The sequence below is a fragment of the Genypterus blacodes genome, unplaced genomic scaffold (genome assembly GCF_046128005.1).
Source record: "Genypterus blacodes isolate CSIRO-AG114 ecotype Tasmania unplaced genomic scaffold, CSIRO-AGI_Gbla_v1 ptg000002l_1, whole genome shotgun sequence".
Taxonomy (NCBI): Eukaryota; Metazoa; Chordata; class Actinopteri; order Ophidiiformes; family Ophidiidae; genus Genypterus; species Genypterus blacodes.
The window spans coordinates 845,199-868,841 of NW_027466816.1; the positions used below are offsets into that span (position 1 = coordinate 845,199).

General features: G+C 44.0%; 3 protein-coding genes and 2 non-coding genes across 6 annotated transcripts; 4 read left to right on the forward strand and 1 right to left on the reverse strand.

Moving 5' to 3' along the window:
* The first annotated feature begins 2,690 nt into the window (after positions 1 to 2,690).
* trnas-uga (transfer RNA serine (anticodon UGA)) lies at positions 2,691 to 2,772 on the forward strand. Its single transcript has one exon. It is a non-coding gene; the product is annotated as a tRNA-Ser (tRNA).
* Positions 2,773 to 3,064: 292 nt separating this feature from the next.
* trnat-agu (transfer RNA threonine (anticodon AGU)) lies at positions 3,065 to 3,138 on the reverse strand. The gene has a single exon. It is a non-coding gene; the product is annotated as a tRNA-Thr (tRNA).
* Positions 3,139 to 8,981: 5,843 nt separating this feature from the next.
* On the forward strand, positions 8,982 to 13,234 carry serpine1 (serpin peptidase inhibitor, clade E (nexin, plasminogen activator inhibitor type 1), member 1). The gene is made up of 9 exons (XM_076144294.1): positions 8,982 to 9,060; positions 10,534 to 10,772; positions 10,931 to 11,155; positions 11,281 to 11,475; positions 11,653 to 11,851; positions 12,106 to 12,206; positions 12,293 to 12,379; positions 12,459 to 12,542; positions 12,845 to 13,234. Exons 2-9 carry the CDS (start codon positions 10,535 to 10,537, stop codon positions 12,889 to 12,891), a joined length of 1,176 nt encoding a protein of 391 aa, XP_076000409.1. The 5' UTR covers positions 8,982 to 9,060; position 10,534; the 3' UTR covers positions 12,892 to 13,234.
* Positions 13,235 to 13,793: 559 nt separating this feature from the next.
* Positions 13,794 to 19,896, forward strand: ap1s1 (adaptor related protein complex 1 subunit sigma 1). 2 transcript variants are annotated; one of them, XM_076144406.1, is made up of 5 exons: positions 13,819 to 13,992; positions 15,304 to 15,482; positions 17,106 to 17,214; positions 17,549 to 17,686; positions 17,778 to 19,896. In XM_076144406.1, the coding sequence occupies exons 1-5, from the start codon at positions 13,990 to 13,992 to the stop codon at positions 17,823 to 17,825; spliced, it is 477 nt and encodes a 158-aa protein (XP_076000521.1). In that variant the 5' UTR covers positions 13,819 to 13,989; the 3' UTR covers positions 17,826 to 19,896. The 2 variants fall into 2 exon arrangements, with proteins under 2 accessions (XP_076000530.1, XP_076000521.1); XM_076144415.1 differs by lacking the exon at positions 17,778 to 19,896 and having other exon boundaries at positions 13,794 to 13,992; positions 17,106 to 17,299; positions 17,549 to 17,639.
* Positions 19,897 to 20,135: 239 nt separating this feature from the next.
* On the forward strand, positions 20,136 to 23,596 carry vgf (VGF nerve growth factor inducible). The gene is made up of 2 exons (XM_076158515.1): positions 20,136 to 20,359; positions 21,255 to 23,596. The coding sequence occupies exon 2, from the start codon at positions 21,307 to 21,309 to the stop codon at positions 23,194 to 23,196; it is 1,890 nt and encodes a 629-aa protein (XP_076014630.1). The 5' UTR covers positions 20,136 to 20,359; positions 21,255 to 21,306; the 3' UTR covers positions 23,197 to 23,596.
* The last annotated feature ends 47 nt before the right edge of the window (positions 23,597 to 23,643 follow it).

Below are 23,643 nucleotides of genomic sequence, written 5' to 3' on the forward strand. Positions count from 1 at the left end.
CTTTAGCAACAGCATTTAGCAAATATCATCGTTCTCCATTATTCTATTTCATCTCATTTTTATTTTCATCTATTTGTCATGTAATAATACTTTTGATTTGATTTTACTGTACTGTACCTTATTCCTTTAAACTAACCAATAAATAAGATAAGAACAACCACAAGGCCATGAGGACAAGCGTGTGTGTGTGTGTATGTGTGTGTGTGTGTGTGTGTGTGTGTGTGTGTGTGTGTGGTTGGACTGAATCAACTCACCAGAATCTGATCGGCTTTTCAGTGTTTTTTGGAGGCTGTGAAAGCAAAAACAGTTTGTGATTTTATTGGAATGCAGACAGAGGAAGTGCAATAGCAAGGGAATCAAAGTATATCACACATACATTGTACAGATACATACTTTCATGATAATTATAAAGTCAGAACATTAAATTATTATCAATAATTATTGTGTAAATTCTGTACCATGTAACCCTAACTCCATTTTTTTTTCTTTGGCTAAAGAAAGTGACACTAGATGAATCGATGTGTCCTGACTCACCCTTGGCCCTCTCCACAGCTGCACATCCATAAGAGCAGAAACAAACAAGTGAATTTATCCATCGCAAGCGGTTGCGATTAGTGTGAGGAGAAGACCGATTTCACGGAACACACACTTTATATAGGGAGACATGATGGGGAACAGGACGGGGGGAATTACTGCACATTGCAAAACATGTAAATGAGTTACAGTGAGTGATATGGAAAGGGTGTGTTCTGCATGTGTGCGTGTTGGGTGTGTTGGGTGTGGGTGCCCATCAGAATCTGTATTATAAACGTTCAGTTAAACGTTACTCTGTCATAAATGAAGCACTTTGATCACATAAACACGCCCTGACAGCATGTATTTGACCTGACCCGAGTGGCCAATCCAGTATTTTGGACAAATTAGATAAAAGAAAATAATCCTCCTTAAAGCACATCCGTACATACTGAGAGGTTGTGTTTGTAGTATCTAATATTATATATCGTACATGGGGTGTGCAGCGCGAGATCGGAAGAGGAGTGATATGAATAAGTACCGCCTCAGGTAAATGAAAGCGGAAAATCTTCATCTCGCTGCAGGAGAATGAGCGCCCAGAGAATGAATGTAATGTAAAGGAGAATTTCGCTTTGTTAGATGACTGAAGCGGTCACATTATTAAAATTATAAAGGAATTCTTTCTTCTCAACCTCTCACTGGCTGATTGATCTTCTTTTTTTTTTATTGACCAAGAAGGAAACTACACCAAACTCCATTATGCCACCTGAATAGAGTACAACAATTAAAAGAGTCATCATAAGACATAAAAACATGAAATAAACTTTGACCTTCAGTAAGTGGCAATTTAAAATCATTTGAATCATAAAATGAATCACTGCATCTCTGTGAATGTGTGAGTGTGTGTGTGTGGAGATATGGGTGTATACGCTGTACAGCCAGCCAAACCCATTAAACATGCAGTGTGTGTGTGTGTGTGTGTGTGTGTGTGTGTGAACAGCAGACTGATGACTCGCCATACAGCTCGGCATACAACTGCCTGTAAGTCACCATGGCAACTGTCATGTAATTCTGTATGATATTATAGGTATATGTATTGGGTCACATCCAACAGGATGTGATTTTTATTAACACATAGTGGGGAGGACATTGTCATAGTAAGTAAAGTTAAATTAAAGTTATTTTATTAGAACACTTAAGATAACAACTATTTGTAGCACACAAATTTCCTGCCATAATTAGCCATTATCTGCCATTAAGGGATAATTTTTGCATACATTAAGTTGATAATTTATTATTTATGGCAACAATAATTGTTTGTAATGATCAGTACATAGCGATGTGTGGAGATCCTGGATCATGACCAAGGCTTTGTGAGTTGAGGAGCAAAACATTTACCTGTTTTACTTTGGTTGGAGTTATAAGTTTTCAAACATCTTACTTTAGAAAAGATATGTCTGTGAAAACTCAACATGAACAACATTGAAAATGCTTTTGTTTTGTTTTTCATTGCGACTTTGATTGTTTATTTTAAATTAGAAGTACAAATCTATATGTCCCATTGTAGCACCCCCTAGTGGATAGAGACATTACATTAAGGTCATTTAGCAGACGCTTTTATCCGAAGCGACTTCCAATAAGTGCGTAAAAAACAAAGGTAGATAAAAGAACTTAAGGTCACCTGACTACTCCAGCCTTTACACAATGAGCTAAGGCTAAACTCACTCAAACCGTCACCGAAACAGTTATTACGGTAAGAAACAGTGCCAAGATTTATTTAGACCTAAAGCCAATACAAATAATTAATTTTTCCCGGTCATTAACTGGGCTGGGCCGGAGGCTGGAGCTTAAATAGTTTTTCATCTAAAGGTAAAGCACTTCTCGCTTACTTAAAACTGTAAATGTTTTCACGCTATGACGCTTTTACACCTTACTAAGAGCCTGAGCTGTGCACACCGACAGTTCACTCAAGGTTGAGGAGCCTCGACCCGACAACGTGGCGAACAAGCAGAACGCTTATCTGCTGTGTCCCGCCCTCACGTCGTCTGCCTCTCAGATCTGCGTTCAGTTTCGTTACTACATCTATGGCACCGACAGTCAGAACGTGGTCAAGGTGCTGGCGGACCAGAAACTTACCCAGACTGTTTATAATGTTTGCAGGTGAATATCAGGGTACAGCTGCGATGGCCGAGTGGTTAAGGCGTTGGACTTGAAATCCAATGGGATCTTCCCGCGCAGGTTCGAACCCTGCTCGCAGCGATCTAGTTTTTGACTTTGATAATTGTTCGGTAATGCTTTTATGGTCATGCCACAGTGTGCATGTTGGCTGCGTGGAACTTGAAATGTAATACAATATATCCATGGCAACTAAACACACACACACACACAAACGTCAAACTCACAACTGAGTTACACAATATGGACTTTGCACGAGTGTTTCAGTTCGAACGCCTACAGCATGTAGCTCTGCCATGATAAATCTTACACTTCGTGGCACGTCACTGCTGCTGCAAAATGTGATATTGAAATACAGTATAACGTGTGCGGCAAAAGGCACCGCTGGGATTCGAACCCAGGATCTCCTGTTTACTAGACAGGCGCTTTAACCAACTAAGCCACGGCGCCATCGACAACCGTTGGCCAGATTTATGTTGATATATATGGATATATTTATAAACTGTGTAATTCCGCCAATCATCGTTGCGTCATAACTTTTCATCAGAAACTTTAGAATAGAAATATATAAGTATACTCTGTAGTTACGCCATGGAGCCACTGAGCGGCGCTAAGACGCTGAGACATTTCTCCCTCTACACACAGATGTGAATGGACCTCAGCGTGTCCTTGTTAATGTTTATGTGATGTTTGGGTTTGGTCAGATTATCGGGACAAACCTTCACACACAGAGCAACCACACAACAGGTAGTGTTTTGTTACTATAAATGTTCCTCAAACAGTGTGGTGGCATGTTGCCTTGTTAGGTTTCCCATCATGAACCAAACTTCCCTACATACTTCACATTGCCGCCGCACACACATTTCCTGTCCGTGCAGACTTTTCCATCTGTTATGAGTCAAAGCTTCCGAAAGTTCCGACTTACACAGGAAAGACAGCAACAAGGGTGACTGTTTCTGTCTGTCTCTTTCTTTGTCTCTCTGTTGGAGGAAGAGACAAAACAGCTTGTAAACGTTCACTGCTTCACTTCCACTTTCACTTCTCATTCCATCACAGTGCATATCTTATATGTATATAACAGTGAACAGTATAGTCCATAAAGTCTCCGCACATCCAAAACATTCCACTCTTTTCTGACTCGAAGTGAGTCAGCACAGAGAGGAAGTGGTATGAAGTCATCTTCATCAGGAAAGCAGAAGGATCTAAGCATTTCTGTTTCATATGTTCAGAGATGTATGATGCATAGAATTCATTTACAAAGCTTGTTTGGAATAAAAATGTAGCTGGGCTTTAATTTGGTGAGCCACTGTAGATTGCAGTGATAAATTTAAAGAATGATGTGTTTTCATTGCAGACAAAAAGGAAAATGACTAAGTCTGAAGCACTGTGGGGTTAGGGGTCATGCCATGTACCATCTGGCAGTGTTCCACTATGTTGAGTTGCTTTGCACCATGCATGCCTCAGATTGTATGTACCAATGTACTATTTATGATTTTTGGGAAAGGAATCATCGGGAGGAATTGTCTATTCAAGAGTAGCTACTGTAGCTTTGTTATGTTATTTTTGGTAGCTGTTTTAGTTGTCTTGCCATTCATATAGCCATATTCATAGTAAGGGTCTTCATGATGTCATCAAAATATCTATACTGTAATTGGGCAGGACAGATGGTTTGGATGTGCAGAGGAGTGATGGTGGGTATAGCAGGAGAAGGATGCTGAAGATGGAGCATCCAGGCAAGAGGAAAAGAGGAAGGCCGAAGAGGTGTATGAATGTGGTGAGGAACATGCAGAGAACAGAAAGAGGCGGAAAAAAGTGATCCGCTGTGGCAACACCTAACAGTAGCAGCCCAAACAAGAATTTGCAATGTTCTAGACCAGGGCGTGTGTGTGCGTGAGTGTGTGTGAATGCACACTGTGTGGTAAATATGACTCAACCTTTTGGGAATCAAACTCTCTCCTTCTCCTGTGGTGACTTTAATGAGTAACACACAGATTTTCCATGAACTAGCAAGACGCTTCTTAGGCACAATGTCATGACCTCACTGCACTGGAACAAAGCGTGTGTACAGAGCAAACATGGACACCTGTGGTCAGGGCAGGAGGTAACTGAGCTATGGAGGGGCAACGCACTGTAAAAGAAAGAACACTTTTTATTGATCCCCGGCAGGAAATTATTTTCCTCACTCAGTTGTTTTTTTTAATGCACATTACATGTATACAGACAAGAAACACACATGCAAACACCCTCATGCAAACACGGTCTGCAAACAGCAATGGTGGAGAGATGCCGAGTGAGGGGGCAATGTGGGGGTTAGGTGCCTTGCTCAAGGCCACCTTGGCAGTGCCCAGGAGATGCACCGGCATCCCTCCAGCCACCAGCCCATCGTCCGTTTCTCTTGGTCCCTTCGGCTCCCAGTTAAACGGTCACGGAGTGGCGACATCAAGGTAACATCTCAGTCATAACAATCTGCCCGATTACATCACAGAGTTGCTTTGCAGTGTTAGTGTCTGCTGGCATAAATAGTCCCATTGTCGTTGTGGCTACATAAAGAGCATCAGCAGAGCTACATTACAGCAGTCTATTTATAGTCTCATTGCAGTGATGACATCACACACGCATACTTTCCATATCATGATATCATCACAATGATCAGAATTGACTCAGCATTAGCATTATGGGCTTTCCATTGTATACAAAAGAGTTGTAGTTCTGTGTTACGCGATATAATGATCAAGAGGCTGCAATGCAGAAACCAGAAACAGCAGAGAAAAGAAGAAGGGCAGAGGACCTGAAGCGCATAAGGCCGGCACTTAACCTTCATAAAAAAACAGATGAAGAGTTGATAGCCAAAGCCAACGATATGTTGTTTCATCTAGACAGCGCTGTCAGAGCTTTTGATGCAGCAGTCAGAGCAGCAAATGAATTGAAAGACAATGACGTTTTGCGTAAAATTAGAAAAGAAAAAGAGATAGAGGATGGAGAGATAGACCGAGCATTAGATGACCTGATGGAAGCCAAACAGAGAGACAATTACAGGCAGGATCTGCAGACCGCCAAGGAGAAAAGGAGCATGCATCAATATCTCTCCGAAATCTGGAAACAAGAAGTAAAGGAAAAGACAAGGCTGAAAGCAGCAGAGGACAGGCTCACCTTGGAGCAAGAAAAGGAAACGCTCCGTCTTTGTGACGAAGCACAAAGGCGGCAGAAAAAAAGCGATGAAGAGAAGATGAAGAACTATGACCGAATGGCGAAAGATTTCATTGAGGATAAAAGTATAGAGAAAGCCTTAGAGCAGCAGAGACAGGAGATTGAGAGAAAGAAAGTTGATGAGACTCGAAGAGAGTTGGAGAAGCATTGGGACAACCTGGAGAAGGAGAAGCAGAAGAAGACAGCAGAGAGAGTGAGAAAGCTTGTCGACACCTCAATGAAGGTGGCAGTCATCCTGCAGAAAGAAGTTGAAGACATAAACGTCAAACGGGCAGAAGAACTGGTGAGGGCTGAGGTGTCGGCAAAGCAGCAACTCCAGAATGATGAGCAAAGATACGACAGGGAAAAGCAGCACAGGGATGCAAGGATTCGCTCCATCTCTGCTTACAGAAAGTCTGTGGAAAAGGCAAAAGCCGAAACGCTCAATGCAGCAGAGCAGGAAAGCAAAGCTTCGCTCATGGAACACATGAACGCCAACAAACTGTATCTGGAGAAAGAACAACACAGGAAAGACGTCGAAAAAGACAAGGCTCAGGTATGCCACAATTTCAACAAAAAGGTAATAGCTGAGAAAAGCGCCACACAGGAGGAGGTGCACCAAATAGAGAAGGAGAAGTTAGAAATGGACAAAGACTTTTGGAGCAATTACGATCATCGTTTCCAGGAGTATGTCGCAGAAAAGTTCAAGTTAGCTGAAGAGAAGCAGGTGGACACCACACCAATGCGTTTATTCTTAAAGAAACACAAGAGTTGTGGCACTGAGCTGGGTCATGGTTTGTGGCATGGAAACGTTAACAAAGAAATGAATTATAAGATACCTGATTATTTACGAGCACAGGGACGTAGTGATTTTGAGGGACTGAAGGAGCGACATGTCAACATACCGAAGCGCTGCGTCACTTGGAGGTCTCCTGAGGTCTCAGGCTATGTCTCGTGGTCGCCCAACATGGAGGACCTCAATTTGCCGTCTTGCACCCCGACGCCTATCGTAATCCATCGTACCATTACCCCTCCGCTGCCAATGCCGCCTGACTCCACCTTGACTCCCTCTCGTGTTTGCAGTCGCAAGGACGTTTCAAAGAGCACTGGATCGAATCACCATCGACGTATGCTGCAGGTCTTCAAGGGGTCAAACTCGACACGTAGAACTCCAACATTCATCCTTCCAAACATCACTGCTGCTGCCTCGCACAACCTGAGTCTACCCCGCTGGCACCCTTAGATCCCACTGATGCCTTCTTACCATGCGCCGCGTGATCCCACCTGCACCACACTGTGGGTTTTCGCCGGGCGCTCCGGTTTTCCCACATTGCAAAATGATTCCAATGAACATAGAGGAAAACAACCTGCTATGTAAAGATTGAATGGTTAAAAAATATGTAATATACATATGAAACATTACATTAGTGTAGAAATATACATGTCAGTGTAAGGAGGCGGAGCTTGTGATTGGTGAGTGAAGTCATTGTATATATGGAGTGTGTGTTGCTGCATGTCATACATATGTGGAGTCACATGTTGTATTTATGCTGCAGGATGAATTGAACATATCCCACCGTGCGGGGACAAAAAACAACAACCTTTCTGTTTGTGAAAGAAGCTGAACTAATATTAAGCTGCCGATATTCATAAGCGCCCTTTGGAAAAGCGTCTTGTTATACGCAGGCTGTCAGAATGATGTAAGGCGTGGCCGTGAACTGATGTGGTCAACAAAGTTCTGTAAAATGACTTAACGAGCCAATTAATAGTAAAGACGCAATGAGGCCATGAATGATTTTTATAACAGCGACATCAAAGGCGACACGAGGATCCTGGGAGTGTCTGGCTGCGGCCCTGTAAGGTTGCATTTCAGACCGCTGTTGTCACAGACGCTCGACCGCGACCACTTACCAGGACCGACCCGGCCCTGTATTTCCCACAGACCATTGCTTTTCCCCACCAAACAATTATATGTAATGCTTTGTTCTACTGATATTTGTATGTATTTTTCTGTGACAAATAAAGGGTTTTGATGTCAATACAAAACTTAATTTCAGCTCCACTTTTATTGTATTTAAATGAGGAATCCAAAGTCAGTATCACTCACAACTTAAACATCACAAAAATGTATTGTTTTGTTTCTATGATTAATATATTAAACTGATGGATCAAAGTTTCAGAGTAAAAGCCTCGACATCTTAACAGAGAAAGAAAATCTACACTCATTTTGTCCAAATGTATCAATAAACAAGCAAATTTTAAGACTTCCAAGTCATTCTTATCAAAATGTAAGGTCAACAATAGATTTCAAGAATTTATTTTCTTCTTCAGTACAAAGAAATTCTAAATTATATAGTTATTAACATGTACATTAAAATGCCTTAAAGTGGTGCTAAATTGATCTATAGTCTTAATATTAACTGTCACCAATGGATCAAAAGTTCAAAACTCCATCATCACTCCAACTACTTGAGTTGTTTCCATTTTTGGTCGAAGACAAATGTTTTCCTTCTTTTTCCTAAGTTCAGAGTGGATTCCTGTGAATCTTTGGGAAAAGTGAGCAAATTCCGGCTGAGTGTGGGACGTGTGGAATGTTGACTAGTCACACGGAGTGGAACATTCAGCAAAGATATATTTAGCACACACACTTCGCCATGGGCCATACGAGATTTATCTCACTGTTCCTTCCTGTACACACGTTGTGTATTTGTATTCCATATGGACGATGTGTGTGTTCTATATGGACGTTGTGTGTGTGTTTTGCTGGTCTCATGACGATGGCCTGACTTTGTGAAACTGTTGGTCCCTGGGGGCAGACAAAAACATTCAACCCTGGTGCAGGTTTGGGCGTGTCGATGGCATATTTGATAAGAATTTGATTTACAGACATACACAGACTGACGCAGACACACACACACATGCACAGAGTCAGACGGCACATAGAGGGGAGGGGGGATGTGTCATTGAGTAGCGAAATCATAGGACGCTCCTTCAGACGGTGTTGGATGACCTCACCGTCGCTAACAACTGGGTGGGTGGGGGCGGAGCACAGTGGGTGGGGGCGGAGCCACAAAGCACACATCCAAACCTATAAAAAGAAACAATCTCAGACAGAGAAAGAAAGAGAGACTAAGAGAGACAGAGAGACAGACAACACTGCCACATCTGCTACACTTCAAACACAAGGTAAGAGCACACACACAAACTGTTGTTTGTTTTTGTCACATGCTTTTTACTGCTGAGACAGAGGATGCTGTGTGTGTTAAGCGGTAACAGGTCATTGTTACAGTGCAAAGTGATGAACCTGAAGCTAACAGTTAGTGAGATGGGTGTGAGCTCCTTGGCTAAGGCAGCGGAGGTTAACCCTTGATTCTGACAGCAGCAGCGGGCTGTTTGCAGTGACTGATGGATTTTATCGCATATGTGTGAGGAGTCAGGCTCACTTTCACACACCAGAGAGCAGATGCAGAGTTTCCAATGTTCTGTCTGTGAGGCAGCAGGATGGACTTTTTGTGTCCAGCTGTGTCTCTTCCTTTTTCGTCTCAGTCCAGTTTTACGCGAAATGTGAAAATTGATTTGAGTGAAGGAAGTACAGGCTGTCATCACGTGAGAACAAAAACTTTGTTGAGATGTTTGAGTGTTTTTCTGAAATCTGAGTGTTAACATGATACATCAAGTTAATTTTTTCAACTTAAAATTCATCATCCATCTCACTGATGACGATGACCTGAAATATTAATTTGGGGCACTTGTGGCCAGACGAGATTTGGGCCTGTTAGTGGAATGTTTGATCTCAATTTGTTTTACACACAGAGTCAGACAGAGTCAGACAGCAAACAGGAGGGCAGGGGGGATGTGTCAATGTGAAGTAAAAGCACAGGAAACTCATTCAGGCGGCTTCACATGACCTCATCGTTGCTAACAAGTGTGTGTGGGTTGGGCAGAACCACAAACCACACATCTCAGCCTCTAAAAAGAACCAAACTCAGACAGACAGACAGACAGGGGAGACACATTACACACGGAGTTTAACTTAAGTGTGACTTAAGAGTATAACTTAAAATTCCACAAAATGCAGCTCAGTGTAAATGTTACTATAGTTAATCGGAGTGTTTCCTTCTTAGACATTTCCCAGAAACCTTTCTTTGCCTCTTTTGAAAGAATATCTTTCAGAGTTTGAACAAATATGGCCGTGTAGCTGCAACAGAGTATAAGATTAAGATTCTTTATTTGTCATATTAAATGCAATTTACAATCAAATCACATGCAATTGAAATTTGTCTCGCACCCTCTTACATATCACACACACAAACACATGCATTACAGAGAGGGTGCAGGGCAGCCATTCTACAGTGCCCCTGGAACAGTTGGGGTTCAGTGGGGGTTTGGTGCCTTGCTCACAGGCACCTTGCAGCACCCTGGAGGCAACTGGCATCTCAGCAGCTGCTAGTCCACTTTCTTGGTCCACACAGGGGCTTGAACCAGCGACCCACCGGTTCCCAGCTGAGTCCCCCATGGACTGAGCTACTGCCGCCCTGTGAGGGCAAATGTGTAAATAAATGTGTAGTAGTATAAATGTTAGTGTTGGTAGGAACCTGCAACCTTCAGGGATTCATTCCATCAAATCACTTTGAGCATATCTCCTTGTCTGATTCCCAGGATGCTCTGCATGTACGTTTTCCTGCTGCTGGCTGTGAACAGATGGGCGCTGGCTTCCCTGCAGGACAAACAGACAGACTTTGGCCTGAAGCTCTTCTCCCAGCTGGCTCAGCACTCTCTGGACAGGAACCTGGCCTTGTCTCCTTATGGCGCTAGTTTGGTGCTTGGTATGGCTCAGCTCGGCGCCGCTGGAAGCACACGCAAGGCTTTAATGGCCACCATGGGCTTTTCTCTGCAAGGTCAGCGCACACACATGCTCACACAATGCCAGACCTCAAAGATCTTTGTGGGATGTACCCACCTTCCTACCCTCAAACCTTACACACCTACCCGATTTTGGTCTGTACCTATAAAGCGTTATAAATATAAATAAATATCCATATGAATGTTCCGGCAGTGCGTGGGATTTCTCGCCAGCTGCGCCTCCTACAGCGTGAACTGTCCAGTGAGGACGGCGTGGAGATGGCCAGTGGGGTGATGGTGGAGAGGAAGATGAGCTTGGAGAAAGGATACCGGCGTGGCCTGGCCAAGGCCTTCCAGACTCATCCTCACCAGGTGGACTTCACAAGACCAGAGCAGGCACTCAGCGTTATCAACGCCTGGGTCTCAGACCACACCGCAGGTACCCAGCACAACCTGACAACAACACAACTTTGTTATTGACCCCCAACTCCTGACTTGCACGTATCTCAGCTCTAAACTAGACCCACACTGATCAGAATGTTTTTCCTTTGGTCTCCTCTGTAGGCACCATTCCTGAATTATTAACGTCTGGGTCCCTGACAGATAAGACCCGGCTGGTCTTCCTTAACGCCCTGCACTTTCAGGCCTTATGGAAGGTGCCCTTTGACCCCAAACTAACGCAGGAGAGGATCTTTCACACCGCCAACGGCAGCACTGTGCCAGTGCACATGATGAGGCTCACCAGCCGTTTCAACTACGGTAACACGTTAACCCTTATCTCAACACACAGTGGTCCCACATGTGTACCCGCTTATTTTTTTAAATTTCTCAATTCATGTAAACTAAATGATAAATACAATTAAATTAAATGAATCACAGTTACAAACCATTCCCTGTTATAAGGAACATTTCAGTCATTTTCATCTCTTTCAACAGGCGAGTTTGTGACAGCAGATGGTGTGGACTACGACGTCATTGAGGTGCCGTATGAAGGCGACTCACTGAGCATGCTCCTGGTGTCTCCGTTTGAGCCTGAAGTGCCACTGAGCACGCTCAGTGCAGACGTGAGCAGCCAGAGGATCAGTCAGTGGAGGGCAGAGATGAGGAGTGTGAGGAGGCAGCTGGGCGTCCCACGGTGAGGAGCTCTGACAGTACTTCATTAGGTTTGGGTTGAATTTGGACTTTGGAGATGTATTTATACTTTCACAAATAATTACATTTATATATCTAAAATGGAATATGACTCCACTATGTTGACAAAAGCACAATGGAGTATTGGGAAATAAAGTCACAATATTTTGGGAAAGATGTGAGTGAAAGAGTACATGAGTGCCAGACACTGCTGCCAAGAAAAAAACATAAACAAGTATTTGTTTGTTTGTTGTGCAGGTTCACCCTGAGCTCTGAGGTGGATCTAAAGCCAGCGCTCTATGACCTTGGTCTGGCAGACATGTTTAACCTGGCTACAGCTGACTTCAGACGCATTAGCGGTAAGCGAGTTGAGGGAGGTCGCAGGATCATTGGTGCTTTCGTGTGAGCAGTGTTTGTTAGCAGTGTCCGTGTTTTTCTCCTACAGCTGACGAGAGACTCTGTGTGTCCAAAGTACTGCAGAAGGTCAAGATAGAGGTCAACGAGCACGGAACCAAGGGATCAGCAGCAACAGGTATACACCAATTCACATACACGCTAACACACGCTCAGACACACACACACAGAATTGATAGTGACTGGTTGTTTGTTAGCCGCAGTGATGTACTCGCGTATGGCGGTGGACGAGCTCAACCTGGACCGACCCTTCCTCTTCCTCATCCAGCACAAACACACAGGTAACAAACTATTAATCGCTTATGTCTGTTAAATGATAAAACACAATTTCAGTAAATACCCTTTCACAATCAGTTCAGTTTGAGTTCTCAGTTAAAAACTTGTCAAATGAATGACGTTGACAATGAGTTGAAATATGAAGATTCCTAAACTGTGAAGCTGGGTAAAAAATGACCTTTGAATGAATTAGTCACAAAATAAGACATGAAAAGGTGTGGAATGTTTCCCTCTCAGCTGCATTCTGAGGATCATCGGATGTGTGTTCAAGCTTTAAATATGTTTACAATTGTCTTCCTCTGCGCAGGTGCAGTTCTGTTCATGGGTCAGCTGAACCATCCTCAGCATCACTGACACAAACACACACACACACACACACACACACACACACACAAACTCATCATTACACTGGAAACTACTGCTGCTTACACACATACCCACACACTCCTGAAGTGCTTAAAGGGAGGACATGGACAGCCTGAGGACAAACACTCACCTCTATTTGTTTATTTATATCAATGATGGTTGACAGGACGCAAGCAAATAAAATGAACAGACTCACTGATACCAAGAAATATTTTTATCTTTTGTAAAATGTTGACCACAACATCTTATTTTGTAATTGCTTTATTTTTGTGAAGTTATATTTGTATTTTTGCTGTACTGATATTTATTGAAATGAAAGTGTTTTTACAAAGCTGCTTGTTGTGTTGAATTGATTGCTTTATGGTGAACACTGACCTCTAGTGTCCATGTAGAACACGCTTCATGATGGAGATGAGCCTCATAACATAAGAGAGAGAGAGAAAATACACGTACACAAGATTCAAGGTTCAATCTATTATCTGCACAGAATAACAGGGTCGGACTGGACACGCTAGTAGAATGCTAAAAATAGATCAAAATTTAAGAAGGAGTGAGAGTAAAAACGTCTATAAAAATAATAAATTAAGAATAATGATATACATCAGGATAATAAGGATTTAATATATTTGATAAAGGAAGAAACGAATGTATTATTATTATTATTATTATTATTATTATTATTACTAAATGCAAATTTATTTCGCCCTTTTCGTGGTCTTTTTTGTATTGTTAACTTGAAAAAGACGAAAACTCTTTGATAAACCTTTATGTTGCGGTGTAGTACCCGGATGCTAAAGAGCAGCTTCGTATGTGGTAAATGAAGCACAAACGTCATGGAAAGAAATGATCATATGTTTGCAGCAGTTTGACGATGACGTAGCAGGTCGCCTGACAGACCTGACCCGGGGCATTTACTGTATTTCTGCGCAAGCTCTGCAGGAGGCGGAAGAGGAAGAGGAAGAGCTGTGGCGGTGTTTGCTGTGACACAGTCATGGAGCGTTACTAACTCTTTGGCCCTTACACTTTGAAGCAGCGGACAGAAGCAGAGCGTTTAACGGCTGCGGGGCTGAAAACGAAGAGGGCAGGATGGTGAGTTTGTCCCACACCCTTTTAGCGACCTGGCTGCTAAGCTAATGCTAACAAGGTGTATGCTTCCAGGAAGTTCACCTGCTGCTGCACCTGAGCACGGTTAGCTAACTGGTGGCCTCACTGGCCTGCCAGCTAACAGGCCGCGCGGCAGCACCGGTACTCGCGTATTAACGGAGACCATGAGGAGAGACGCTCTGACGGGGCAGTGATGAACAGAGGCGCGGAGGCTTTTCAGTCAAATGTTTGGTTAAGAAAGCCTCGTTTAACAGTTCACATTAGACGAGTGACACCTAGTGGATAAATTATGTATTTTTGTATTCTGTAAACTTCACACTTACGACACGAAAACAAGTGTTTAAGGGCACTAATGTTCTGTAACCCAAGAGTGCTGTCAGCATCCCCAACAGCAGCCAACACATATCATAGTGGGATGAATCTGAGCCTGATCAGTTCCACATGTTCATTGTAAGCCTGACCCGGCCTGACAGAGCTGAGCCTGAGTCACTTCTACTCTCTCATATATACCATGTGTTGACCTGAGCGTGACCTTTTGGACCAGACTAAGTACTTTGTGTATATTTGAGCAAACTTTAGAGTGGATTATGAGTTTTTGGAACTAGGTGAAGGTTATACATGAGACCGAGTCTGTGTCGTATCAATCCGCCTGTAGGGTTTTTTTATGTAAATGTGTTCATTGTGTACATCCTGCTGCTGTAAAGCAAATAGGAACCACACCTCCATACACCCGACTGCGGGAGAGTGCAAGAGTAAACATGAAGGTTTGCTGTTATTTCTGTGTGTGTGTGTGTGTGTGTGTGTGTGTGTGTGTGTGTGTGTGTGTGTGTGTGTGTGTGTGTGTGTGTGTGTGTGTGTGTGTGTGTGTGTGTGTGTGTGTGTGTGTGTGTGTGTGTGCGTGCGTGCGTGCGTGTGTGTGAGAGAGAACCATGTTGATGATTGACTTCAGGCTGATTTTACAGAGTTGTTTGGACGCAGTCACTCAGGATAAACTTCATCTCTACTTGTTGTATTTGTTCTGTTACCATTGTTTTAATTGTTTGTAAAGTTTAGAACTGGAAGTAGCCTTATGTTCCTTTTTCACACGAAGGACACAATCTAAAACCTTCTGTATCTGCCGTTTCCACATAAATAAACATATCAAACTTTGCTTACTTTTTAATGAAACAACCATAAGTATGAAGTTTTATAAGCGCGGTGAATGTAGGGGGCCCTTAGTAACTAAAGTGACACTGGTGTTGTACCATTCTAATGTAAGCTTTGTGCTGTGCGTGTTTGCGTGTGTGTGTGCTCTAGATGCGCTTCATGCTGTTGTTCAGCCGTCAGGGGAAGCTGCGGCTGCAGAAATGGTACACGGCCACGGCCGAGCGAGACAAGAAGAAGATGGTAAGGGAGCTGATGCAGATCGTACTTGCACGCAAACCCAAGATGTGCAGCTTCCTGGAATGGAGAGACCTGAAAATCGTCTATAAAAGGTAAAACGCTCAAGCTTACAACACTTTCAGGTCACCTGGTAAAATGTGACCTGTTCTGGCAGTCGGCAACTCATGTAATACCTTGTCTTTGTCGAAGCAACCCGTGTTATATCTATATATATATATATATATATATATATATATATGTATATATATAGATTGATTGTTCCTTAGAGCTCTGGTGCTGCCAATCATCACTTTACATTCAGATGGCTCTAAAAACAGGGGAGTCAAACTCAAAGACACAGTGGGCCTAAATAAAAAACTGGGACTAAGTTGCGGGCCAGACTCCATATTTCATGAAAAAGATATTCAGATATATGATGACTTTTTCATATGGAAACATACTTAAATTTAGCTTAAACATTAAGTCTGGAACAAGTACAGCTTAATATTATAAAAACGCTCTTATTTTATCTTATTGCCCTTTATTGCTTTGCACTATCCACTTTGCTGCTGTAACGTGAATTTCCCTGTTGTGGGACGAATAAAGGATTATCTTATCTTATCTCTTATCTGAAACACATGAGGAATGGATTTTGGCAGTGGCATTCGTTTCTCATTTTTATTTAAATAAATTAAAGAATATTTTTTATGCCTCTCTATCTGTAACCTTTCAAGTTAATTTTCAATGGGAACCTTTTTTTCATAGAATAACAAAGTCCATGTTTTGGAGTAATGAGACTAAAGTGCATAAAGAAAGGCTCAGTTTGCTACACTCTGATTTACTCTGATGCACATAGATATGTGCTGCCGAACATAGAGAGCGTTTGAGCAGCTGGGGAACGGAGTCAGGGAATTATCGGGGACGAAACGAGGAAAACAGTCATACTTTGACCTCAATCAGCTCCATTTGCAGGTTGGTTGGTGCGCATTCCACGAAAGTCGACAAATCGTCGGGTAAACTCGGCGCTGAGTCCGTGGAGTTATTCAGCAAACTGTGCAACACGGAGATAGAGATCTGCTCTTTCATGCTTTGGCAGCACAGGAAATGGCCCAAGTTTCCTTGCAGCATCCGAGTCTCCCACAGGCACAACTGGGTTTGAAAAGCCCTCACCTCAGCGTGCATGTCTATGATGCCACAGCCCCCGCCCCTGACGCTGCAGGTTGAGCACATTGAGATGGCTCGTGATGTCACACAGAACGCACTAGCAGAGCATTCTGGGATGTGTAGTATTAGGGCATGCGCTATATACCGGCGGGCCAGCTCTAATAGACATTTGATATTATCTCGCGGGCCAAATATAATTACACTGCGGGCCAAATCTGACACCCGTGCTCTAAAACATCAATGATCGCGATGACTGTAAAGTAAATGACACACCAGAGGATTAAGGGGACTTTCAGGTTCCAAGGGAGCTAAATGGTAATGTGTTGTATCATTGCTCAACCATGTGGTCACATCCCATCACTCTGTTTACCTTTCCTATTCGACATGTCAACATTTACACACCAGAGCGTTCTGTGCTAACAGTGATGTCACACATGGGTCAGGAATGCAAACAAATGTGACCCCTCAACAATTAAAGATGGGGGAAAGCGGTCAAACGCGCGCGTTGTAATCACTTGAGATTTACATGAAGCGTTTTGTGTGAGCGTGTGTGTGTTCTTGTGTGTGTGCAGGTACGCTAGCCTGTATTTCTGCTGCGCGATAGAAGAGCAGGACAACGAGCTGATCACACTGGAGGTCATCCATCGCTTCGTCGAGCTGCTGGATAAATACTTTGGCAGTGTAAGTCTTTCTCTCAGCCAGTCAGGTGTGGGCACAGCAGGGGCTGATGGGAGATGTGCAGTGCTGAGAACCATCTGGAGACCGTGTGAGTTTATTACATGTCGTTTAGTCATTTATCAGATTTCCCATCATGCTGTAGGGCGTTTTAACTGACAGATCACTCTGGGCTCTCGTTGGTTAAGCATTATATCACTGGTCATTTATTGGTGATTGGCGTCAGCGTACATTAGATAGAAGATGGTGATGAAGAGTTCTTTGTGGTCTGTTATCCACAAAGCGTGCTGACAGGAACATGTCTGACTTGACCTCCTGGAACTGTGATGATCTGCCACAGGTGTGTGAGCTGGACATCATCTTTAACTTTGAGAAGGCGTACTTCATCCTGGACGAGTTCTTGATGGGAGGAGAGATCCAGGACACGTCTAAGAAGAGCGTCCTCAAGGCCATCGAACAAGCTGACCTGCTGCAGGAGGTTGTGTGTGTGTGTGTGTGCGTGCGTGCGTGCGTGTGTGCGTGCGTGTGTGTGTGCGATCTAGCAGTAACCTGGTGTGTTTGTTCTGCAGGAAGACGAGTCGCCGCGGAGTGTGTTGGAGGAGATGGGTCTGGCGTAGCCTTTGGCTCCGCCCTCGCAGACTGGACACTAAGTGATGGGGGAGGAGCGGTACATGAAGTGGGGGGTTCTTACTACCTGCTGCCCTCGAAATGGACTTGCACAAATAGGAAAGGAAGAGGAGCCCCGTTAATCTCTGACGTGTGTGTGTGTGTGTGTGTGTGTGTGTGTGTGTGTGTGTGTGTGTGTGTGTGTGTGTGTGTGTGTGTGTGTGTGTGTGTGTGTGTGTGTGTGTGTGTGTGTGTGTGTGTGTGTGTGTGTGTGTGTGTGTGTGTGTGTGTGTGTGTGTGTGTGTGTGTGTGTGTGTGCGTGCTGTCTTTGCCTTGTGGTGAGTTTAGATAGCTGCTGGCTCTGTGCGTTAAAGCTAAGTGTAAACATCACAGTGTGACTGAAGCGACGCTCTGTGAGTGACGTCACGGTTTGTCGCGCGTTTCCTCTGTGTAAGCATCAAGTCGCTAAGTCTGTTTACATCATAGTTTTATGAATCATCAGCCTGCCACAGAATCCACCTCGAACCAAATATTTTTCTGATATTTGAGGGTTTTTCTAAAACTTTTTCAATTCTTCAAATTGCACAAAACGCAGATGACTAAAGCAGAACGCTGTGAATTAATCAGACAGGTCAATGTTATGAGCAGAGTGACACCTGGATGACGTCTCCCATCTTCAGGACCAATAATAGTTATCAGAGTGATCGGCCCCAAACCAGTTTGTCTTCTGAAGCTCCATGTGTGCCTGCATCTCTGTACCTGCTCATCACTGGTCAACTACAGGTCACGGTACATGTCCACAGCAGCACAGCATGCCATGTGTGATCAGCTTTAACTTATAAAGATGTAAGTACAATAAATCAAGTCTCTGAGCGAACACAGTAGGGCTCCTCAAAGCGTCGTCAAAGGCATCAGAACGTTTTGGTGTGGCGACGTTCTCTGTTCCTCTGTGGACTATAGTGAGACCTTTTATGTAAACGTAGCTGAGCTGCAGCAACAGTAAATAGTGCTGAGAGTACGTAGTCATTTCACGAAGAATGTTATTAAAATGCAATGATGGAAATTGGAAGAAGGAATTCCTGAGCGGGCAAAGTTTAAAGTTTTATGAGTTTTCCAGCTTTGCCCCATGAAAAGGGCAAACCACTCAGTGGAGCTATTGAGTTCAGATCATTTGTGATGGCGTACAACAATGTCGGCATAGGCATAAGTTGTAAAAGAAGAAATGTAATTAATTTATGCTAAGGAATCATCCAAACAGCAATGCTCGTCTGTGCCTGCTCATTGACGCGGTACGTGCACAGCAGGGGGCGCTGTGGCACCCATAAGACACTTTAAACTTCATTACACTGCCATTTAATCAATGGAAGCATTCGTTAACACATTATTGAGACAAATCTGCGTTTGAGTATTCACACATGTAATCCGTGTTGTCATCCGGCGATTAAGCATCACACTGTGTTCACACTGACAGAGATCAACACCAATAGATCATTATATATAATGGAACAACGTATACTTGAACCCAACTCCATTCAGCCACCCATAGTTACTGATAAATAAAACCAATAATGGATTATGTCAACAATCGGGCCGGTGTGTTTGTTTGACATGTACACCTACTCTACAGAGCTCTACGGAATTAAGGAACGTCCACGTGGTGTTTGGCTTTCATAACTTAAGCATAGCACGGCGATCCGATCTGTCGTCGTCGCTGACACTTGGCATTGCCGACGTCGCCCCCTGGTGGATTTACCCTTTACTCCTGCAGTTTGATGGAAGCGAGTTTTCTTACGCATTTTAACCTCCCAAGTAGAAACCGTACGTGTTTGTTTGTTCTCATGCTGGACTGTTACTGCCTCACTTTGATCTTCTGTGAGCTTCGCGCTCACATTGAGGTGAAGAGGTCACGGACGAGCACAGCAAACAGACACGACATGAAATCCCCTTTCAAAATTAAGGAAAAGCTGTGACGTCTGCACACATCGATGAGATGCGTTTTTCTCTGCTGACCTCTGAATGTAAATGGCTCTGGTGATTTCTTAAGTGATGCATGTACGAAATCCAAGAATACAAAGGAAAATGTGGGAACTGTAAAAAATAAACACCTGTAATTTCTCTCTTACTTTATTCTAAATGTTGTTCTGTAAACTTTATTTTTAATCTCTGTGTGCTTGAAACTTGTTACATGCGTGCCACACACATGGACACAGCATTCAAGGGGAAGGGGAGAAAAGAAGAGCAGATGAGGAAAAAGGGGGGGGGGGGGGGGAGAGAGAGAGGAGGAGGGAGTGATGCAGAATCAGAGAGGAGGGGGACGATGATAAAAGCAGAGGAAGGAGGTGTGGGGACGCTGATGTGGGCTGCAGAGAAATCTTCTGAATGGATCTGTGCCCGTTGACGTCAATGCTGACGCAGTGATGGCGTGCGGAGGAGACGGAGGTATAAGAGACGGAGCCGCTATCCTTCCTGCTGAAAACCGGCGGGTTCTGATCGCACGGCGCAGGCGCCAAGGCAGCCAGAAACTGGGACCCGAGGCGCCACCTAAGTAAGTCCAACTCATCAATCAATACAGTTATGAAATTAATGTAAATTCTTCATCAGTCAATTAATATTTATCTAATTTTGATTTTTCAGTTGTGCTTGTAAAGTAGACTTAAAATATAATAACAGATATTTACCAATAATTAAATCAGTACAGCTGAGGTGTTTGTGTTCATGTGTTGTTGCTTTTTGTTGAAATTACTTGCTGAACATCATGCTTGATATTACCTAGCCCTTCATCATCATCACCACCGTCATCACCATCATAAACATCATCAACATCACTCCCTGAGTCTCAATCACACTCCTGTGTTAAGATGACTTATTTATTGAGTGTAGGATCTGAAAGAGGATGAGTAATATGTTGCTGTATTTTACTCATATATATATATCATATGTATTATCTTGATGATATAATTATAGATGATTCACAGATTTATAGATAGAAAAATTATAGTAAATACCCCAAAATGAATAAAATAGTTAAAGGTAAAAAATCAACCAAAGTGGTTATATTGAGGTCTGGGTATCAATGATAATAGATAATAGATAATGATCACGTCTGTCATTTTGTGATTAACATTAATGATGCCTCATAATGCAAGAAGAGCTACAATATCCCCAAACCAAATCAAACTTGATCGATTAATCTGTATCAATTTTCATATCATCTTAACCAATCAAGCGCAGGCCAGATCAATTATTGTCCATTTTGTGCATACAAATTATAAATAGTATATGTGATTTCTTTCTTTTCCTCTGCCGGGTTCTGCATGTTTTCAATAAACTCTGTAATCTGGGTGAAGATGGAAGCTTTTTGTTGTTAGTGACTTTGTCAATCAATAGTCAATAATTATTAATTAAAACTCATCATGTCTCTCCTCTGGTTTCTCCCTCAGCTGTGTCTGATCAGCTGCACTGCTCCTGGAGATCTGAGCGTTTGGAGTCACCATGATCGGCTCACCTGGTGCCTCAGGTGCTCGCACCCTCCTGGTCCTCCTGGTGGGTGCATTCTCCCTCCACCTGTCCACCCCCACTCTAAGCAATGGCCCGCACAAGCCTGCTGCTCCTGGGTTGGTGCTGTTAAGAGGCGAGGAAAGAAGGGAAGAGGAGCAAGGATCCTTTCAACATGAAGACGAAGAGCTCCAGGAGGAACTCTTTAAGGACGTGGATCCCAAAACGTTAGCGGCCGTCTTACTGGAGGCCTTAAATCGCTCACAAACAGAGAGGAAGAGTGAGGCAGAGGAGGAGGACAAAACAGAGAACAGGGAGGTGAGAAGAATAAAAGAAGCAGAGGGACATAGAGAAGGACGGCAGGCGCTGGAGCTGCTAATCGCTGCTCAGGACAAAGAGCGAGAGAGGGAGGAGGAGGAGAAGAAAAAGGCACAGCATGAAGAGGAGAAGCTTACGGAGAAGGTGAAGAGTCGCACCACAAGCCAGATTGTGGAGGTGAAACCAGAGGTGAAGAAAGGAGAAGCACACAGGGAGGAAATGGAGGAGCAGCTGAGCCCAGAGGAGCTGAGGAGTCTAGAGACTGTGATGAAGGAGTTTCCCAGTTTGAGCACAGCCAGCAGAAGGACGAGCAGAGGCTACAGCACCTACAACGACGTCCTCAAAGACGAAGATGCTGTGACGAAGAAGAAGCTGAAGTGGCAGGAGGAGACACAGAAAGGAGTGAACTTCCCAACGTTCCGAGGAGGAAACTTCATGGATGAGTTTGAAGATGTAGCCAAGTTCCAGCGTCTAGAGGAGGACGAGATGGAGGCAGATGACCTGGCCGCAGAGGTGCTGAGTCCAGAGGAGGAGGAGGCCCAGGCCAGAGCTGAGCAGGAGGAGCTGAGCCGGCAGGCCGCCGAGGCACAGAGAGCCAAGATGGAGGAGGAGAAGCTGGCCGACATTGCCTCCGACATGCTGCTGCAATACATGGGCAACGCAAACAGGAAGTACACATCCTCTCTGTCAAACGCTGCAGAGGACAAGCGGTCAGACGAGGAAGAAGAGGTGGACAACGACATCGATCCTCAGACCATCGACAAACTGATCGAGATCTCCAGCAAGCTCCACCTCCCAGCCGACGACGTGGTGGACATCATCAATGACGTGGAGAAGAAGAAAAAGAAAGACGTGCCGTCTGAAATTCCCGCACCACAGATTCCCACCAATCAAAACAGCCTCCTGGTGTCTAAGCAACCGTCTGCAGCCACCAATCTCCTGAAAGCCTGGTTCCTCGACACGCTGCCCAGTAGATCACAGGACAACCGGGTCAAACCTGCAAAGCCTTTGTTAGCCAATCATGATATGTGGCCCAAACTTCAGAAGGAAAGCAAACCAAAGATGTGGCTTGAACCGCCACCGTCAGGGTGGTCACGTTACTCCCCGTACTTCACCTACCCTTTATCATATCCTGTTTATCATATCCCTCCTCCCAGACCAAAACCCCGCTACTATGTCCCCCAGGCCCCCCTCACCCTGCCTGCCCTCCTGGGGGGTTCCCGGGGCCACGCCTACAATTTCCCTCCAAGACGTCGATTCAGAAACTGGGTCCAACCCAGGCTGAGAACCCCATTGCCCCCCATCCTGCAGCCAAGGCCGTACTACACCCGGTACCCCCTCCCTGGGTACCCCAACGGGGTACTCCGCCCCTTCCCTATCTCCAAACCACGCTCCCTGCCCAGGATGGGACAAACTCCGCCCCCTCAAAGCTCCTTCTATTACTCAGCGGCATCCCCCAGAGGTTATTATGGAGGAGTGATGGGAAAGCAGGGTGATGAGAAGAAGCAGGAACATCTGAAACGATTCATCCAACAGATCCTCACCAAACGACCGCAGATGTTGGACTGAAGGCCGCAAGCATTGTTGTTATTTGACATTTCTCTGTTCTCACGCTCCTTTCTCATCTCGACCATATTGATTGGACAAGGACATTACAGAGGACAGTTTTCCAGTCTTAACGTAGGGATAAACACAACTTTGGTGGGAAAATGAGAGTAAATGTCTTTGTCTCATCCTCTGAAGGAGAGAAGAAGACGACCAGTTTGCAAACTCATTAAATATGTTTTCCACAGACATGTTTGACATTTTCCACAGGCCAGCGAATGCACCGATGACCTTCAGATTTAAAGTGATGCGCTGGAGATTTCACAGGTCACTGAGGTTTTTGAGTTTGGTGTCTTTGAATGGACTTAGAATCAGAACTTACTTTTGTACAAATGTGCAATGTTTTACAAAAAAAATGTCAACATTACAGGAAAAAAAGGAAAACCTTTCTTTTTCTTCTTTAATAAAAAT